This window comes from Leuresthes tenuis, unplaced genomic scaffold, assembly GCF_036924035.1.
Source record: "Leuresthes tenuis unplaced genomic scaffold, fLeuTen1.0.hap1 SCAF_21, whole genome shotgun sequence".
NCBI lineage: Eukaryota > Metazoa > Chordata > Actinopteri > Atheriniformes > Atherinopsidae > Leuresthes > Leuresthes tenuis.
This window is the reverse complement of record NW_027325375.1, coordinates 7,865,733-7,880,008: the sequence shown is the minus strand read 5'-3', so window position 1 is coordinate 7,880,008 and position 14,276 is coordinate 7,865,733. Positions and strand designations below refer to the sequence as shown.

The window sequence follows — 14,276 nt, the reverse complement described above, 5'->3', positions numbered from 1 at the left end:
ATGATCAGAGTATATGCACATATTTCTTTAAGGTAAAGCTTGCTTTGCTTTGTATGGTTTCTCCTTTTTAATTTTTTTACAAAAGCATTATGAAACCAATACTGAATCAGTTCCATTCGTATTCATTCATTCTCCATGCTCTGCAGTTCCACTGTTGCCAAAAAATTATTACAAGCAAATCTCACTGCATTACAAATTTTGAATCCCACATGCACCTGCTGTTCTTCTGCTGTAAACGCGACAGCATCAAATGTGTAGTCATCCACAGATGAAAATAGTCCCAAAGAACATGTAGCTAAAATGACAGCAACTGAACATTTAAGACGTTGACTGAATCTATTTATAAAGATGAAATGTCAAGTGTATATTTGTGATCCTTTATTACAGATTTACATCAACAGTGTGAACCAATATAACAACCAACAGCTTTATGATGAAAGAGATTCATCTATGTGCCACCGATGCTCTGATGGGATTTTGTTTTCTACTTTTAAGAAAAAGATGGAAATGTTTTCTGATCAATCAATCCAGTTCATATATTTTTACAGATTAGGTCATGAGTAATCCTGATGATCCATTTTGTCTTTCACATTAATCAATTTGGCTCTTTGTTATCCTAAATCCTGTTCTATTATATGATTTGTACTGCATGCTATGTACGTCATGGCCTTTGGTTGGCAATAGCCCACATAATCTTCCCCTAATTCACATAAGCCCTTCTTATCTATGTGTATCTCTGCACTTCAATAGTCTGCTATTTTATCATGAAATGAAGTTGTGACTCATATTCAAGTTTAATTGCACATGAAGGATCTAATTATATTGAGATTAAGAGGATAACGCTGGTAAATCTGAGCAGGCTTTGGGCTAGATGGAGTTCAAAATCCTCCAGCTGTACAATGTTTTTATGACATGTCCAATTATTGTCAATGTTATAGTCTTACTGTTGCTTAGAGAAGGTTATAGATGTTTCACTGTTCTGTCACACATTCAAAGGTGAACATGTTCTCATGCAACACCAACTACAGGTAAGCATTTGCATACATCCGTATAGATTTCTGATGAAGCCCTACCTAAATAGTTTGCATCAACATGAACCCTGAACTCTTGATGACTGCATGCTGATGTTCAGATGGTTTGACTCAGGGTGAGAGAACAAGAAAGCGCTTTACAAGCAGCTTCTAAAGACCTCCGCAGTACCTTTGGATGATCTCCCCCTTCTAGTACATTTAGTACTTACTGAATGTGTCATAATGTGTAATGATTACCTTTACAAATTCATTTTGTATAAAAAGTCTGTGTTAGTGACACTGACCCGACAAAGAGATGATGGAACGTAACATCGTTTTTCTTTTTTTGTGAGGATTTTGTGTGTGTGTGTGAGTTGGTGCTTTCATTTATCATTACAAAATAACTGAACGTGTAGGATGTGTAAGCTATATTGTATAAAGAAAAAGGTCTTTTGAATGGCAAGTTCATCTTTAAAAAACGCTGCCAGATGGTTCTCTGGACAGGACCAAAGTTATCTGCCGTTACTGTCAATGTGAACTGGGTTATCACCGGAGTACGTCGAGTCTTGAATATCAGTTTCTTGCCAAACACACAGCTGATGCAGAGATCCCCAATCCCTCTCACCAAAGGCAGAACTTGCTTGGTAGTTTGCAACGGAAACACCTGGACAACTCCACCTACGGCAAAGTTAGACACAGTTACAGCGTGTGAAGTTATTTTCTTTAAGTGTGAATGTTACACTTTGGAAAGAATGTTGCAGTCAGGTCAATATGCCCTTCTGTTGTTGCTTGTTGGATGAAGAGGACAGTATGTATCAGGACAATTAGTTTTGGGTTGTTAATGTAAATATAAAATGCTTTTGCATGAAGAATGCATATTTGTCTGCTACCACCAGAAAAATCTATTCAAGGTGCATTTAGAGCATATTCAAATGTTTATTAAAACATATGTTTTGTGATTAATCACGAATTAACTACGGATAAACAATGGATTAATCACAATTAAATATTTTGATCGATTGACAGGCCAAAATCAATCATGTTGGAGTTCACCATCAGCAGCCTGAGGGCTCCGAACACCACACACACAACAAAGCCAGCTCAGACCAACACCCATCAAAATGACAGAAAAATTCTAATTTTATTTAAGAATACTTTGAGAGGTACATTACATTCATCTTATCAGCAGTTTGGACAGCAGGCACTGTTGAACTCATCCAGCTTAAAATATTGCATTGCAGAGGGAAACAGGCAGCCAGCAAGTTTATTCTTAATTTAAAAACTCATGTGCTAATTCCTCTGTCACATATAGATTTCGTGAAACCTGGGCTTCCCTGTCACTCTTTCCCTCTTTCCTTTACATAAAATCAGCACATAGCCTACTTGACTCGACAAAGCCTTCTTTGCCTCATAGGGATTGTTGCCTAACAATCCCTATGGATAGTAGGGAAACAGTATCCACTGTTTGCTTTTCTCTCATAGAAATTCATACAAATTAGTGCATTCTTACGTTGTTATTGAATTATTTGTGTTTTAAATCTAACTTTTTTCTTTAAAACTTGTAATTCAAAACATAGACTATTTGTCACTCAAGTAAGTAACAGTTGAAGTCTGACGGTAATTCGTCTGAGTTTAACCTTCTTCTTCAGCTTCTTCTTCTCCTCCCATTGTCTATGTGTGCTTTTATTTTGAAGGCAACACGCCCAGCCGGAAATAAAATGTTTTTTTAGTTTTCTTCCTCTGCTCAGCACCTTCCGAACCACTGACACCGGTTCCAGGTGGTTAGTGAAGCAAATCGGTTTGCGTGTCAGCAGAACCTGGACACGACGAAGAGCGGTATAGTTATGGACTCTGGGTACACTGCTGGAGCAGAACGGAGGGGTGGTTGGTGAGAGCAGGCGAAGAGCGGAAGTTGTTGAACCGAGACACCTGAAGAGGTCCAGACGGTTCAACGTTCACTCATTGTGTTGGAGACGTGGAGAGAAGACCCGTCTTGGAGTTTGCACCTGTCATTTAAAAGGCACCTTTTCAAATAGGTGAGATGAATAAGGCCTGTACTTGATGCCATAAACTAGCAGATTGATTACTTTGTTTGAAACTGTGTTGAGTTGTTAGCGCAGTTAGCTAGCAAGGGGAGTATTGCTTAATTTGAATAGTGTTGTCATCGGATCTGTGACGACTATGAGGTTGCTTATAGTCTAACTTTCGCTGCACAATCTCTTTCACAAATGTGGCCTTTTTCTCTTCAGGCGCGACGGAAATGTTCTCTAAAATAACTGCTGAACCATACGACTTCAGTCAGCTTAACTGGGTAAACGGATCCTGCTAACTTGTACCAATGTTCTAAATATATATAGTGAGGCGTAAAGGTGCACACATCTGCTGATCTGTTTGCCCTGCAGTCAGGGGACCACAGGAGGATTAAGATCCCATCACTGTAACTCTAAGGTTCTACCAAGGTTTGCTGCTGTAACTGTCATCTCTGCCTATATTTAGTGCTTGTCAAAGGTTTTGGAACCCCATTTTTACAGGTTTTTATCGACATTTACACACTTGAAGTTCCGTAAATAACCGAAAATACTACAGGTGGCTAGAGCGTAAAATTAAATATAAAGAAATTGCCTTGGAAGTTTCTTGTTTTTTTTTTTTTTTGTATACTCCAAAGGGATATCTTCTTTTTTTATGAACTGAATGTTCTTGAATGTAAATGTTCCACAAGTACAGAAGCTAAGACAGGCCATGTTTTTGTTATGATAATTGATACATTTATGTTGTTATCTTTAGATAAAGTGTTAATATATATTCAGTCAGTTTGCCAGAGTAAATTTAATTTTCCCATCACCACTGAAGCACAGCAGAGTTGGTTAAACTACTCCCACCACAGATGCTACTGCTTGTGCTCAATAGCAGGCATTTACTAAACTCAGTGCAGCAAACAGAATTACTTGATGTTATAAATCCTCCCCATGTGTTAGGACACCGATAATGAAGTGTGAAATTAGGCTTTGACACAGGAACCACTCATTTTCCAGGCTCACCATAATCACCTTGTGATCTCGATGAACCAAAGCTCTTTTCCTCCTGATATTAACTAAAGTGCTTGCAACAATCTTTCTTGGTGGAGTATTCTATCCTGATTCTGTGATGTCTTCCTCTGTCGACCTGCATGCCTACCTTTCACAATCTTCCCATTTTGTTGGGAACAGCCAACATGTTTTGCTTCACTCCAAGTTGTATTAGTTGCATAATTCTTCCAATTGTTTCCACTGACGGCTCTCTTGTTGGGACCATGCTTCCTGTCAGTCAGTCGGATGCAACAGCTTGTTGAGCTCAGAACTCTCTGTTAACTGCTCTTTAGACTTTTTTTCTTGAAGCTTTTATGTATGTCGCTCCCTTTGCCTGGAACAAACTTCAAGAAGACTTGAAACTTCATGACTTGGTCCCATTGGAGACTTTTTAAAAAAAACACTGGACAACTTTGAGGCTGATACAACTGTTTGTAGATGTTCTGTCTGATTTTCGGATTTGAAGTTTAAACATCAGTCAGTTTGTGTGTTTGCTGATATGTCTGTCTGTAGATTTTATCTCTGCTGCTGTCTTGGCCAGGGTGCACTTCAAAAAAAGAGATTTTTAATCTCAATGAGGCTTTTCCTATTAAATAAAGGTTTGATAAAATTGTTTTCAAGCCAAGTCAAATCTGTTGTTTTTTTCACTCAATCTCACGGTTGGATTAAATGGAAAGATAGAAGAAAATTGCTTGATCGTGCATCAAAATGTATAAAACTTCTAAGTCTAAGATGGCCCTTTTCTCATGTCACAGTATTTTTTTAGCCAGAATATTGTTTGTTGGTTTCCATGATAATACTGTTCCCCCTCCCACGAGCCGCTGTTCAGCTTGTTTGACTCCCTGCCAACTGGATTTTGGAGCAAAGCATTCTTGTGACAGACATACTTAATGACACACACCCCCTCCACACACACACACACACACACACACACACGCAAACACACACACAGAAAAAGTTCACAGCGGGTTGTGGGAATATGTGGGCAGAGTTGACCGTTGACATAAGTGAAATGGAGAGATGATTGACTGACAGGAGGAACACAGATGCTTGCTTGAAGTTTTTTGTAGAATGTTCTGCATCTCTTAGAGAAGGAGGAGTTAAAGCACTTTAGAGGGTAAATCTTGTGGTATGTGGCTTTGGTGTATGGTTTAACATGCACATTGTATCTCGTATGTGACCTAGTTTTATTCAGACATGACTGGCCTAAGAGTCAGAATTCTCACTGCTAGAGGCTTCACTAAGTTATTCAAAGAGTTTGGGACTTTAATCACACAGCTTGTGTTAGTCTTATGAGGTGGAGCAGGCTGGATTGACTTGACCATCTGTCTCCTTTAGGTGCCATGAGCAGTGATCTGAACGTGCCTATGGGGTCCCCTGCCCTGGGGGTCTCAGAGCGGGCTCCAGATGGCGGGGGGATGGACTACAGGGACTGGGTGCGACGCAGTTACCTGGAGCTGGTCAGCTCAAACCACCACTCGGCGCAGGCCCTGTCCTGGAGGAAACTCTACCTGAGTCGTGCCAAGCTGAAGGCGTCCAGCAGGACCTCTGCGCTGCTCTCCGGCTTTGCGATGGTGAGTCCCCTTTTCGACCAGGTTCAGTGCAGTACAGCCTCTTTGTTCTGTTTTTCATATCAAGGAAAACTCCCCTGGGGCCCACTCCACATTTTACATCGGAGAAGACTAGTTTTTGCACTGGAGATTCAACGGGAAGAGCTTCATGCCAGCCCAAAGTGTTAAAGTTGTAACATAAATTGCCTGCCAGAAATGTTTTGCTTGTTATGTTTATCAGAACACATGCGGTCAGAAGACTTTCAAGTATGGATTGAAAGGGTGTGTTTACCTGCACAGTTTCTTTGTGTGAGCCTCTTCCTGCTGTGATTAGGGATGGGTATCGTTAGGAGTTCTTTGATATCAATACTCTTCTTGATAATACTTAGACAAATTAGAGCTAAACATAAAGAAATGGCATATGAAAAGAATTGTAAAGAGGTGAACAGTTGGAACCAGATGGAAGATTCTGTTTCATAATTCCTCTGTCATTTGTTCTGTAGTTGTCCTTCCAGAACTACTGTAGTATACAATTCAATTCAAGTTTTATTTATATAGCGCCAAATTACGACAAATGTCATCTCAAGGCACTTGAATAATATAGTCCAATTCAAGCCAATTGGAATTCAATTCATTGTAATCACAATCCAATGCAATCCAGTTAATTAATTTCAAAATAATCCAATTCATTCATGTGGAGCCAATTCAAAGGCAATATCTTATCTCTTATCTGCTGCACTTGATGATACAGTGATAATAGTGGGAAGGATTTCATCAATCTTCTCTCTGATAGAAACAATTTTATTGATAAAGAATCTCATGAAATCATCACTGCTGAGAGTTAAAGGAATACCTGGCTTTCTTATACGTTATTAAACTATCTTCCCAGACTAATTGAGACTCTTCTAAATTAGAGGAACGCCACTGTCTCTCCAGCTTTCTTGCAGTCTGCTTTAAAGCAGCTGTGAATTATACCAAGGAGCCAACCTCTTCTGACTGATTACCTTCCTTTTCAGAGGGGCAACATTGTCCAGTGTTGTACGCATTGAAGCTGTAGTGCTGTCAACAAGAGCTGGAGTAAAATTTAGGTAGCCGTGCTCTGTCATATCTGCACATGGCAGTGAAGAAATCAACTCTTTAAAACTGGTTACAGCATTCTCTGATAGACACCTTCAACATGTAAAATTCTTCTCAGAAGCCGTATAGTAAAGTAAATTCAAACGTTATCAAAGAATGGTCAGACAAGACAGGGTTATGAGGGAACACTGTTAACTGTTCACTCTCAATGCCATAAGTCAGCACAAGGTCAAGGGTAAGATTAAGGCAGTGAGTAGGTCTGTGAACACTTTGAGAAAATCCAATAGAGTCTAATATAGAATTAAAGTTAATATTTAGGCTGTCCTTTTCAACATCTACATGAATACAGACTTTATCTGTACTTGGCACTAACTGGGATTCTCTGAGAATTCAGAGAGAAACTCAGAATAAGGGCCAGGTGGACGATACACAACAACAAACACAAGAGGTTTTTGTGATTTCCACTTTGGGTGGGAAAAACTGAGAATCAGAGATTCAAAAGAGCTAAAACTAATCTCGGGTCTCGGACTGATTAGTAACTGATCTGAAGATAGCTGCCACTCCTCCTCCTCTGCCTGTGGTTCTAGGAACATGAACATTTAAATAGTCAGAGGGAGTTGATTCATTAATGCTAACATGATCCTCCTGCTGCAGCCAGGTTTCTGTCAGACAAAATAGCATCAGGTGGGAAGCCGCAGAGAAGTGTGTAAGACTACAACTCTGCATCCTGGTCTCAACCCTGGGTTGTCATGTTTTTGGATGACTAATAAATTTGTCCATATTTCTAGAAATGAGAGCCGCTCCTTTCAAAGTGGGATGGATGCCGTCTCTCCTCATCAGACCAGGTTTTCTCCAGAAAGATTGCCAATTATCTATGTAGCCCACGTTGTTTGCTGGACACCATCTAGATTAGTGGTTCCCAACTGGTCTGGCTTCAGGACCCAACATAATTTGTTATGGACAAGCTGCGACCCAGGAACATTTTTAACTAAAAATTTTAACTTAAACTCAAATTTCTTTAATGAAAACATGTTGCAGTTTGAACCTGACATTAAATAAAATATCACAGTGTGTCAATAGACACAAAATTTAAGTTTAATGATAAACAAAAGCAAAAAAAAAAAAAAAGTGACGGTAGAGAGGAAAAATTCCCTTTAACACTCAAATGGCTGCATTTTAATTCAAAATCAAAAAGTGCACAGAGGTTGTTCCCCCCTTTGTCCTCAATATAAGAAAATCCATATTTTTTGTAGTCAATGTAGTACCTGCGTTTAGCCATGGTCACTCTCATATGAAAACAAACCGTAGCTTTTCTTCTATCTGTGAAATGGCGGGAGTCGATTAGCATTACAGGGTATCGTCACCACCTACTGTTTAGGAGTGTGAATAGCATGCATACTGAGCCCTTTAAAATTAAAGCATGGTCATTTTTCTGAACTTTTTTTTTTCCCCAGTCAGAGTCAGGCGACCCATTGAAAACGGTTTCCGCGACCCGCCAGTTGGGAACCACTGATCTAGACAACCAGCGATTGAAGGAGGTCATGTAACTAAATATGTCATCACTGGTCAGATTTGGCAGGGGTCCAGAGAAAACTACGGAGTCCGACATTGTTTTGGCAAAATTACACACCAATGCAACATTCATTTTAATGACCTCCAATTGGTGTAACTAGGTGTCATTACCGCCGACGTGAATAACTATTTTACCGTATTTACGCTTATCCTTAGCCAGCAGTTTTAAATAGGATTCTATGTCGCCCGCTCTGGCCCCTGGAATGCATTTAACTATGGTCGCTGGTGTCGCTAATGCCATGTTTATGACTATAGAGCTGCCAGTTACCAGGGTTTTGTCCTCAGCGGGTGTGTCGCTGAGTGGAGAAAATCTATTTGAAACGTGGACAGGTTGATGGTGAACCACGGGCTTGACTTTAGGACTATGACTCCTCTTCCTGATAGTCACTCAGCCACTCTTGGGTCCTGACTGCTCGGGTTCTGCTCAGGGGCAGCTAATGGAACTAGCTACGCTAGGTGGCTCCGCACTGGCTAAAAGGGCCTGGCTCGATATCGGGTGGTTTTCAACAGTGCAGAGCCGAGCTTCCAATTCAGATAACCTCGCCTCCAAAACTGCAAAAAGACTACATTTGTTACATGTACCATTACCACTAAAGGTAACTAAACATCTGACACATGGAGCAGGTGAAAGCAGGAAATGGAGGAAGAGAACTGGTAGCCATGCTAAGCTAGAGAACCTGACACACCGCTAAAAAGTGAAAAATAAAGACTAAAGATCTGTAAGAGTGAGCGTTAGAATATAACAAGTATGGGATAGAGTTAACTATGCAAAATGTGTCAATTATAGGGAGAAATAAGGTGATTATTAGTAGTTCAAGAGGAGCAAGAAATGTCAAAGTACACACACAACAGGAAGTGATGTAATACATCTTTGCAAACTGTTTGCATAACCTCACATTTGCTGCTTCTACCAGTATTTCTGAACCCAATAATGCTCAGCTTGTCATCTATTACCAGGTTTTTGAGTCATTTTATCTAATTTTCCTCTGTGCAGATAAATTCAGTCTCCTGTTGTAGCTTTAGCCAATAATGTGCAAGGAAAACCCCAAAAATAATACAGCTGTAAAAGAATATGGAAATACATCAGTGAAACAAGTATTAAAACATAATAGTATTTGTTATTATATTATTATCTTTTCCTTTAATTCGATATTGTGTTTTTTGTTTCTCATCAGTTTTTTGTTATTTCCGTTTGGACTTTTGCTTTGAGCCAGTTGGGCTTAAGTATGAATGATCAGCTTCCTCTTTGTGAACTGCCCTGTGTTGTGGAAGGATATGATTTGATCTATCACTTGAGACCCTTTCACACATGCACCGCTTTCCATTAATCTGGCAGTAACTGAACATGTTGATGTCCCGTGTGAAGGACTGACAGAGTTTTGTGTGATGATACAGCCTCTCTACTAATAACCTGCTGCAACGGTGCAGAGATGGTGAGTTAATGAGTAAATAACTTCATCATTTTCTGAGATAACTGCCACTCTGTTACAGTAGCACAGGTAAACCCTCGCAACAGACTGTTAAACAAGCTCAAACATGATTTATCTAGCTTCCACAGGAACGTTAATCGAAAAGTGAGCAGTTTGTATGACTGAATGTCACTGAGTAACAGATTGATGAAGCCGTCAGTGTAACAGTTCTCATGTGTGAAAAGGCCTTTTTTTTTTTTTTTCTTAAATGTACCTTAAGAATGTGTTGATGTTTTGTTTTTTTTTGTTGCCTACACAAATGTTTTAGTCACTTCTGAGGGTATTCAAAGAACAATGGCATAAATTTCTCTTATTTTACTCTCATTCCCATCGTTGAAGCACTGAAACAGCTCTGCTCAAAGTGTTAAATGATATCAGGTTGAATACTGATTCTGGTTATGTTTCAGTCGTGGTTCTGTTGGATCTCAGCGCTGCGTTTGATACTGTAGATCACAGAATCCTGTTGCACAGGCTAGAAAACTGGGTTGGACTTTCTGGAGCGTGGCTTAACTGGTTCAGGTCCTACTTAGAAGGCTGGAGTTATTTTGTTACAATTGGCAGCTATGAATCTGAGCGAGTGGCCATGACTTGTGGAGTCCCCCAGGGGTCAATTCTTGAACCTCTTCTGTTTAACTTGTATATGCTTCCATTGGGTCAGTTATTGCAGAACTTTAACATCAATTATGACAGTTATGCAAATGATACACAACTTTACGTGTCTCTGTCACCAGACGACTTCAGCCCAGCAGACATACTGTGTCAGTGTCTGGAGGAAATAAACACCTGGATAAGAGAGAATTTTCAACCAGAGAGAATAAGAGAGAATGATCAACAAATTAAAAGTTTTCTCTCCCAAAAAGACCAGAAGAATCATCCATGCATTCATCTCCAGTAGACTCGATTACTGTAATGGTCTTTTAACTGGACTTCCCAAAAAGAGCATTAAACATCTGCAGCTCATCCAGAACGCTGCTGCTAGAGTTTTAACCAGGACTAAGAGATCTGAATACATCACACCAGTTTTAAAGTCTTTACACTGGCTTCCAGTCAGTCACAGAATAGATTTTAAAAGCCTGCTGATGGTTTACAAATCCCAGAACGGTTTGGGCCCAGAACACATCTGTGATGTGTTCAGAGAATATAAACCCAGCAGAGCTCTGAGATTCTGAGATAAACTGTTGCTTGTTTTTAATCATTTTAATTTCATTTAAATTATTTTATGTTTTCTATTTATATTCTTTTATGTATTTTTAATGCTTCTTCCACTCCCTTCTGCAATGCTTTTATTTTATGGAAAGCACTGAAATGTGCTATACAAATTTCTGGGATCATCTAGGACTGAATGACTACAGATCTATGTTTATAACGATCTATGTTCATGAGACAAGGTCAGGATGGTCACATTTCCAAGCTGCAAAATGCATGTAGCAACATGAGCTGCTTTCTAAAGAATGATGCATTTTGGGAGGTTGCTTTCTTCCACACAACTTTTCATGCACTTCAGTGCTTTTAGATGGCATTTTGAGGTGTGATTACTGACTTCAAACGTCTGCAGCACTAGAGTCGTTGCATGTCAGCTGGTCTGGTTTTCAGTACCATTCCATAGCTGTAATGTGCACACAAATATGTACAGTAACCGATGTGTTTTTGTCATAGGTGGCCATGGTGGAGGTGCAACTGGAGGTGGAGTACTGCTACCCTCGAGCGCTCCTCATTGCCTTCAGCGTGTGCACCACCGTGCTGGTGGCGGTGCACCTCTTCGCTCTGCTAATCAGCACCTGCATCCTGCCCAACGTTGAAGCCGTCAGCAACATCCACAACCTGAACTCCGTCAGTGAGTCACCTCACGAACGCATGCATCACTACATCGAGCTAGCGTGGGGCTTCTCCACAGCTCTGGGCATCCTGCTGTTTTTAGCAGAGGTGGTGCTCCTCTGCTGGGTCAAGTTCCTGCCCGTAGACTCGGGCGGGGCCAAAAAGCAAGCGTCCTGCAACACCACCACCTCCTCCGGCACGACCCTGGACAGTGGCTGGCAGGCCGCGCTGGCCTCCACCATCATCATGGTCCCGGTGGGGGTGATTTTTGTGGTGTTCACCATTCACTTCTATCGCTCTCTGGTGCGCCACAAGACGGAGCGCCACCACCAGGAGATCGAGGAACTGCACAAGATAAAGGTGCAGCTGGACGGGCACGAGAGAGGCCTCCAGAATGTGTGAGAACATGATGGCAACTTTAAAGACTTCCCTTTGTGTTAGATATTTATCTGTCTTCTCTAGTATTTGCTGCGGTCATTGTTAATGCCTTGAACACATAAGGGGTGAGCTTTACAACATGTTACTTTGCAGCCAATACAGTCAGACCTGTCATTTATTCTAAAAGTAGAAAATATGCAGTGACTCTGTTTTATGTTGGTTCAGTATGATGTTAAAAGGTTTACAGAAAAAGGGCTATTCATGTTGAGTGTATCATTTTTGCTATAACTTTGATCTGTATGGTAATATGGGGTTCTGGATATGATACCTGTATTCACTCTGAGGCTTATTGTCTCTGAATTTCTTTACTTTTTATTGGTAAACGGCAGTGTGGAAGTTACTTAGGTTAGGGTGAATAAGTCTTATTATTAACTGTTGCTGTTCCCTTCCACCTGAAGAAATGGCTACTTGAAGCTTCAGCTACTTAACATTAATGTTGAAAATAATTCACCATGATCTCCCTTTGCTTTTGTTTAACTTGTGTGCTCCTCTTGAACTGGTGTCTGTGCTCAGCCAAAGATCGGCGGTTCTCAAAGGAACCACCCTGACAACACTCCCATCAAGCATGGACTGTGTGGATTTGGACTTCAACAATAACGGAGGCGTGTGCCATGTCTCAGAACACATACGATAATCTTAGAATCAAATTATATTAATCATCTGTTTAACAGCACTAAATCAGGATCACCAGGTTTCGACGAAAGTTGCTCATAGAAAAATGAGCCGTGCCAAAGTTTAGCAGCTCCACGATTTCCGTTAGAAGCTGCCGTGGACCTGCCTTCTTCGCCAATGAATACACTTGGATAGATTCCATAAAAATGTTTAAATCATACGAAGCAGATTTAATACTTGATTCAGGTCTGATAAAATGCTACTGAAGCCTCATTGTTCACACTCAACCTGCTGCACATAAAACTGAGGATGTTCCACTGTGTTCTGACTGACTTCATGGAATTTCTCCAGCATAGCTCTACGAGTGAGTGTGTGTGTGTGTGTGTGGCATTGTGATGGATAAGTGTTGATGAGTCTTAAATGTTACATTCTTGTTGAATAGTTTGGAGGTCGATTGGCATCACCGTGTTTTTAACATCCAGAATCTCTCAAAGGTTTTCTCTTTTCTTTCTTTAAGTATATTTTACTGTCTGTTACAAGGACCATGGAGCCTGTTTAAAAATACTGATGCTGCTTAAAATGCTTGAATATATGAATAAGTTACTGTCCACATTAAAGCCTGCCTTATCTAAATATTGCCTTTTATGAGCTGCTGTTTCGCTAAAGGTCAGAACACAAGCACATCTGCTGTAAATGTTAAAATGTTGAGCTCTGCAGGAAATGTCGAAGTGACAACTGTGACAGATGACGAGCAGCCTATAAACAGACGCTTGACTTTACGGCCTCCAGTGCTACATATTAGACATTTTCAGTGGGTTCCTCAGAAAAAGGCAGAATATGTTGGTGTGTGTGGGATTTTTCTTTTTAAAAAGGAATGCGTTACCAACATTTTTACCACATTCCAAATGACACGACAGACCAAAGTGTTGCTCAGTTACTTTTTTCTTTCTTCTCAGAAGAGACAAAAGTGCACTTTTGTAGCTTGTTTGTACAGTGAATTCTTCTTCACAGAGAATGCCTCGCTTTGTTTTGTGGGTTTGTGCTGAATACTGCAGAGGTCATATGCTGGAAGAAACAATTCACATCCTGCTACAGACTTCCAGAATAAAAAAGATTGAATGTTTTCCTTGTCTTGTACTGTTTTCAGCCATTGAGAAGGAAATTGTCATCCTCCCTTTAAAATTTATTGGATTTTTTTTTTTTTTTTGCTGAATAGTCTTGAAATCTATTATGCAATACATTTCTCCAATAGATGTTTTTTACTTGCTAATTAATGCCACTTAATATTTAGCCTTTAAAGTTGTTTGTTTAAATGTTCTGCTCTTTAGCTCCCCCTACTGTTGTGGGATGTAACGCCACAGTGATGAAAATAAGTCCCTGGTGTGAGCTCTGCGAAATTAACAGCCTCACATATGAATTTGTCATATTGAAGAGGCCAAAAAAGACGCTGTCAAGGAACCAGAAAGCAAAATGCTGTGACGCACGGCTGGAAACCAAAGTTGTGATCTATGGTATCTCAGCCCCAGACGCATTAGGGCAGTTTCATGCCTGGGAATGTGCTCAAAATGACTCAGAAGCACATAGTTTTAGGGTTCACTAAGTCCTCTGGAGCAGCTTTAAAGTAGACATAGTATGGAAAAATCCCATCATTCATCATGTTTTTTTTTT

The 14,276-nt window shown here is 40.2% G+C and overlaps 1 protein-coding gene across 1 annotated transcript; it reads left to right on the top strand.

The window, feature by feature from the left end:
* The first annotated feature begins 2,739 nt into the window (after positions 1-2,739).
* On the top strand, positions 2,740-13,731 carry orai2 (ORAI calcium release-activated calcium modulator 2). The gene is made up of 3 exons (XM_072374964.1): positions 2,740-3,046; positions 5,414-5,649; positions 11,400-13,731. The coding sequence occupies exons 2-3, from the start codon at positions 5,419-5,421 to the stop codon at positions 11,958-11,960; spliced, it is 792 nt and encodes a 263-aa protein (XP_072231065.1). The 5' UTR covers positions 2,740-3,046; positions 5,414-5,418; the 3' UTR covers positions 11,961-13,731.
* The last annotated feature ends 545 nt before the right edge of the window (positions 13,732-14,276 follow it).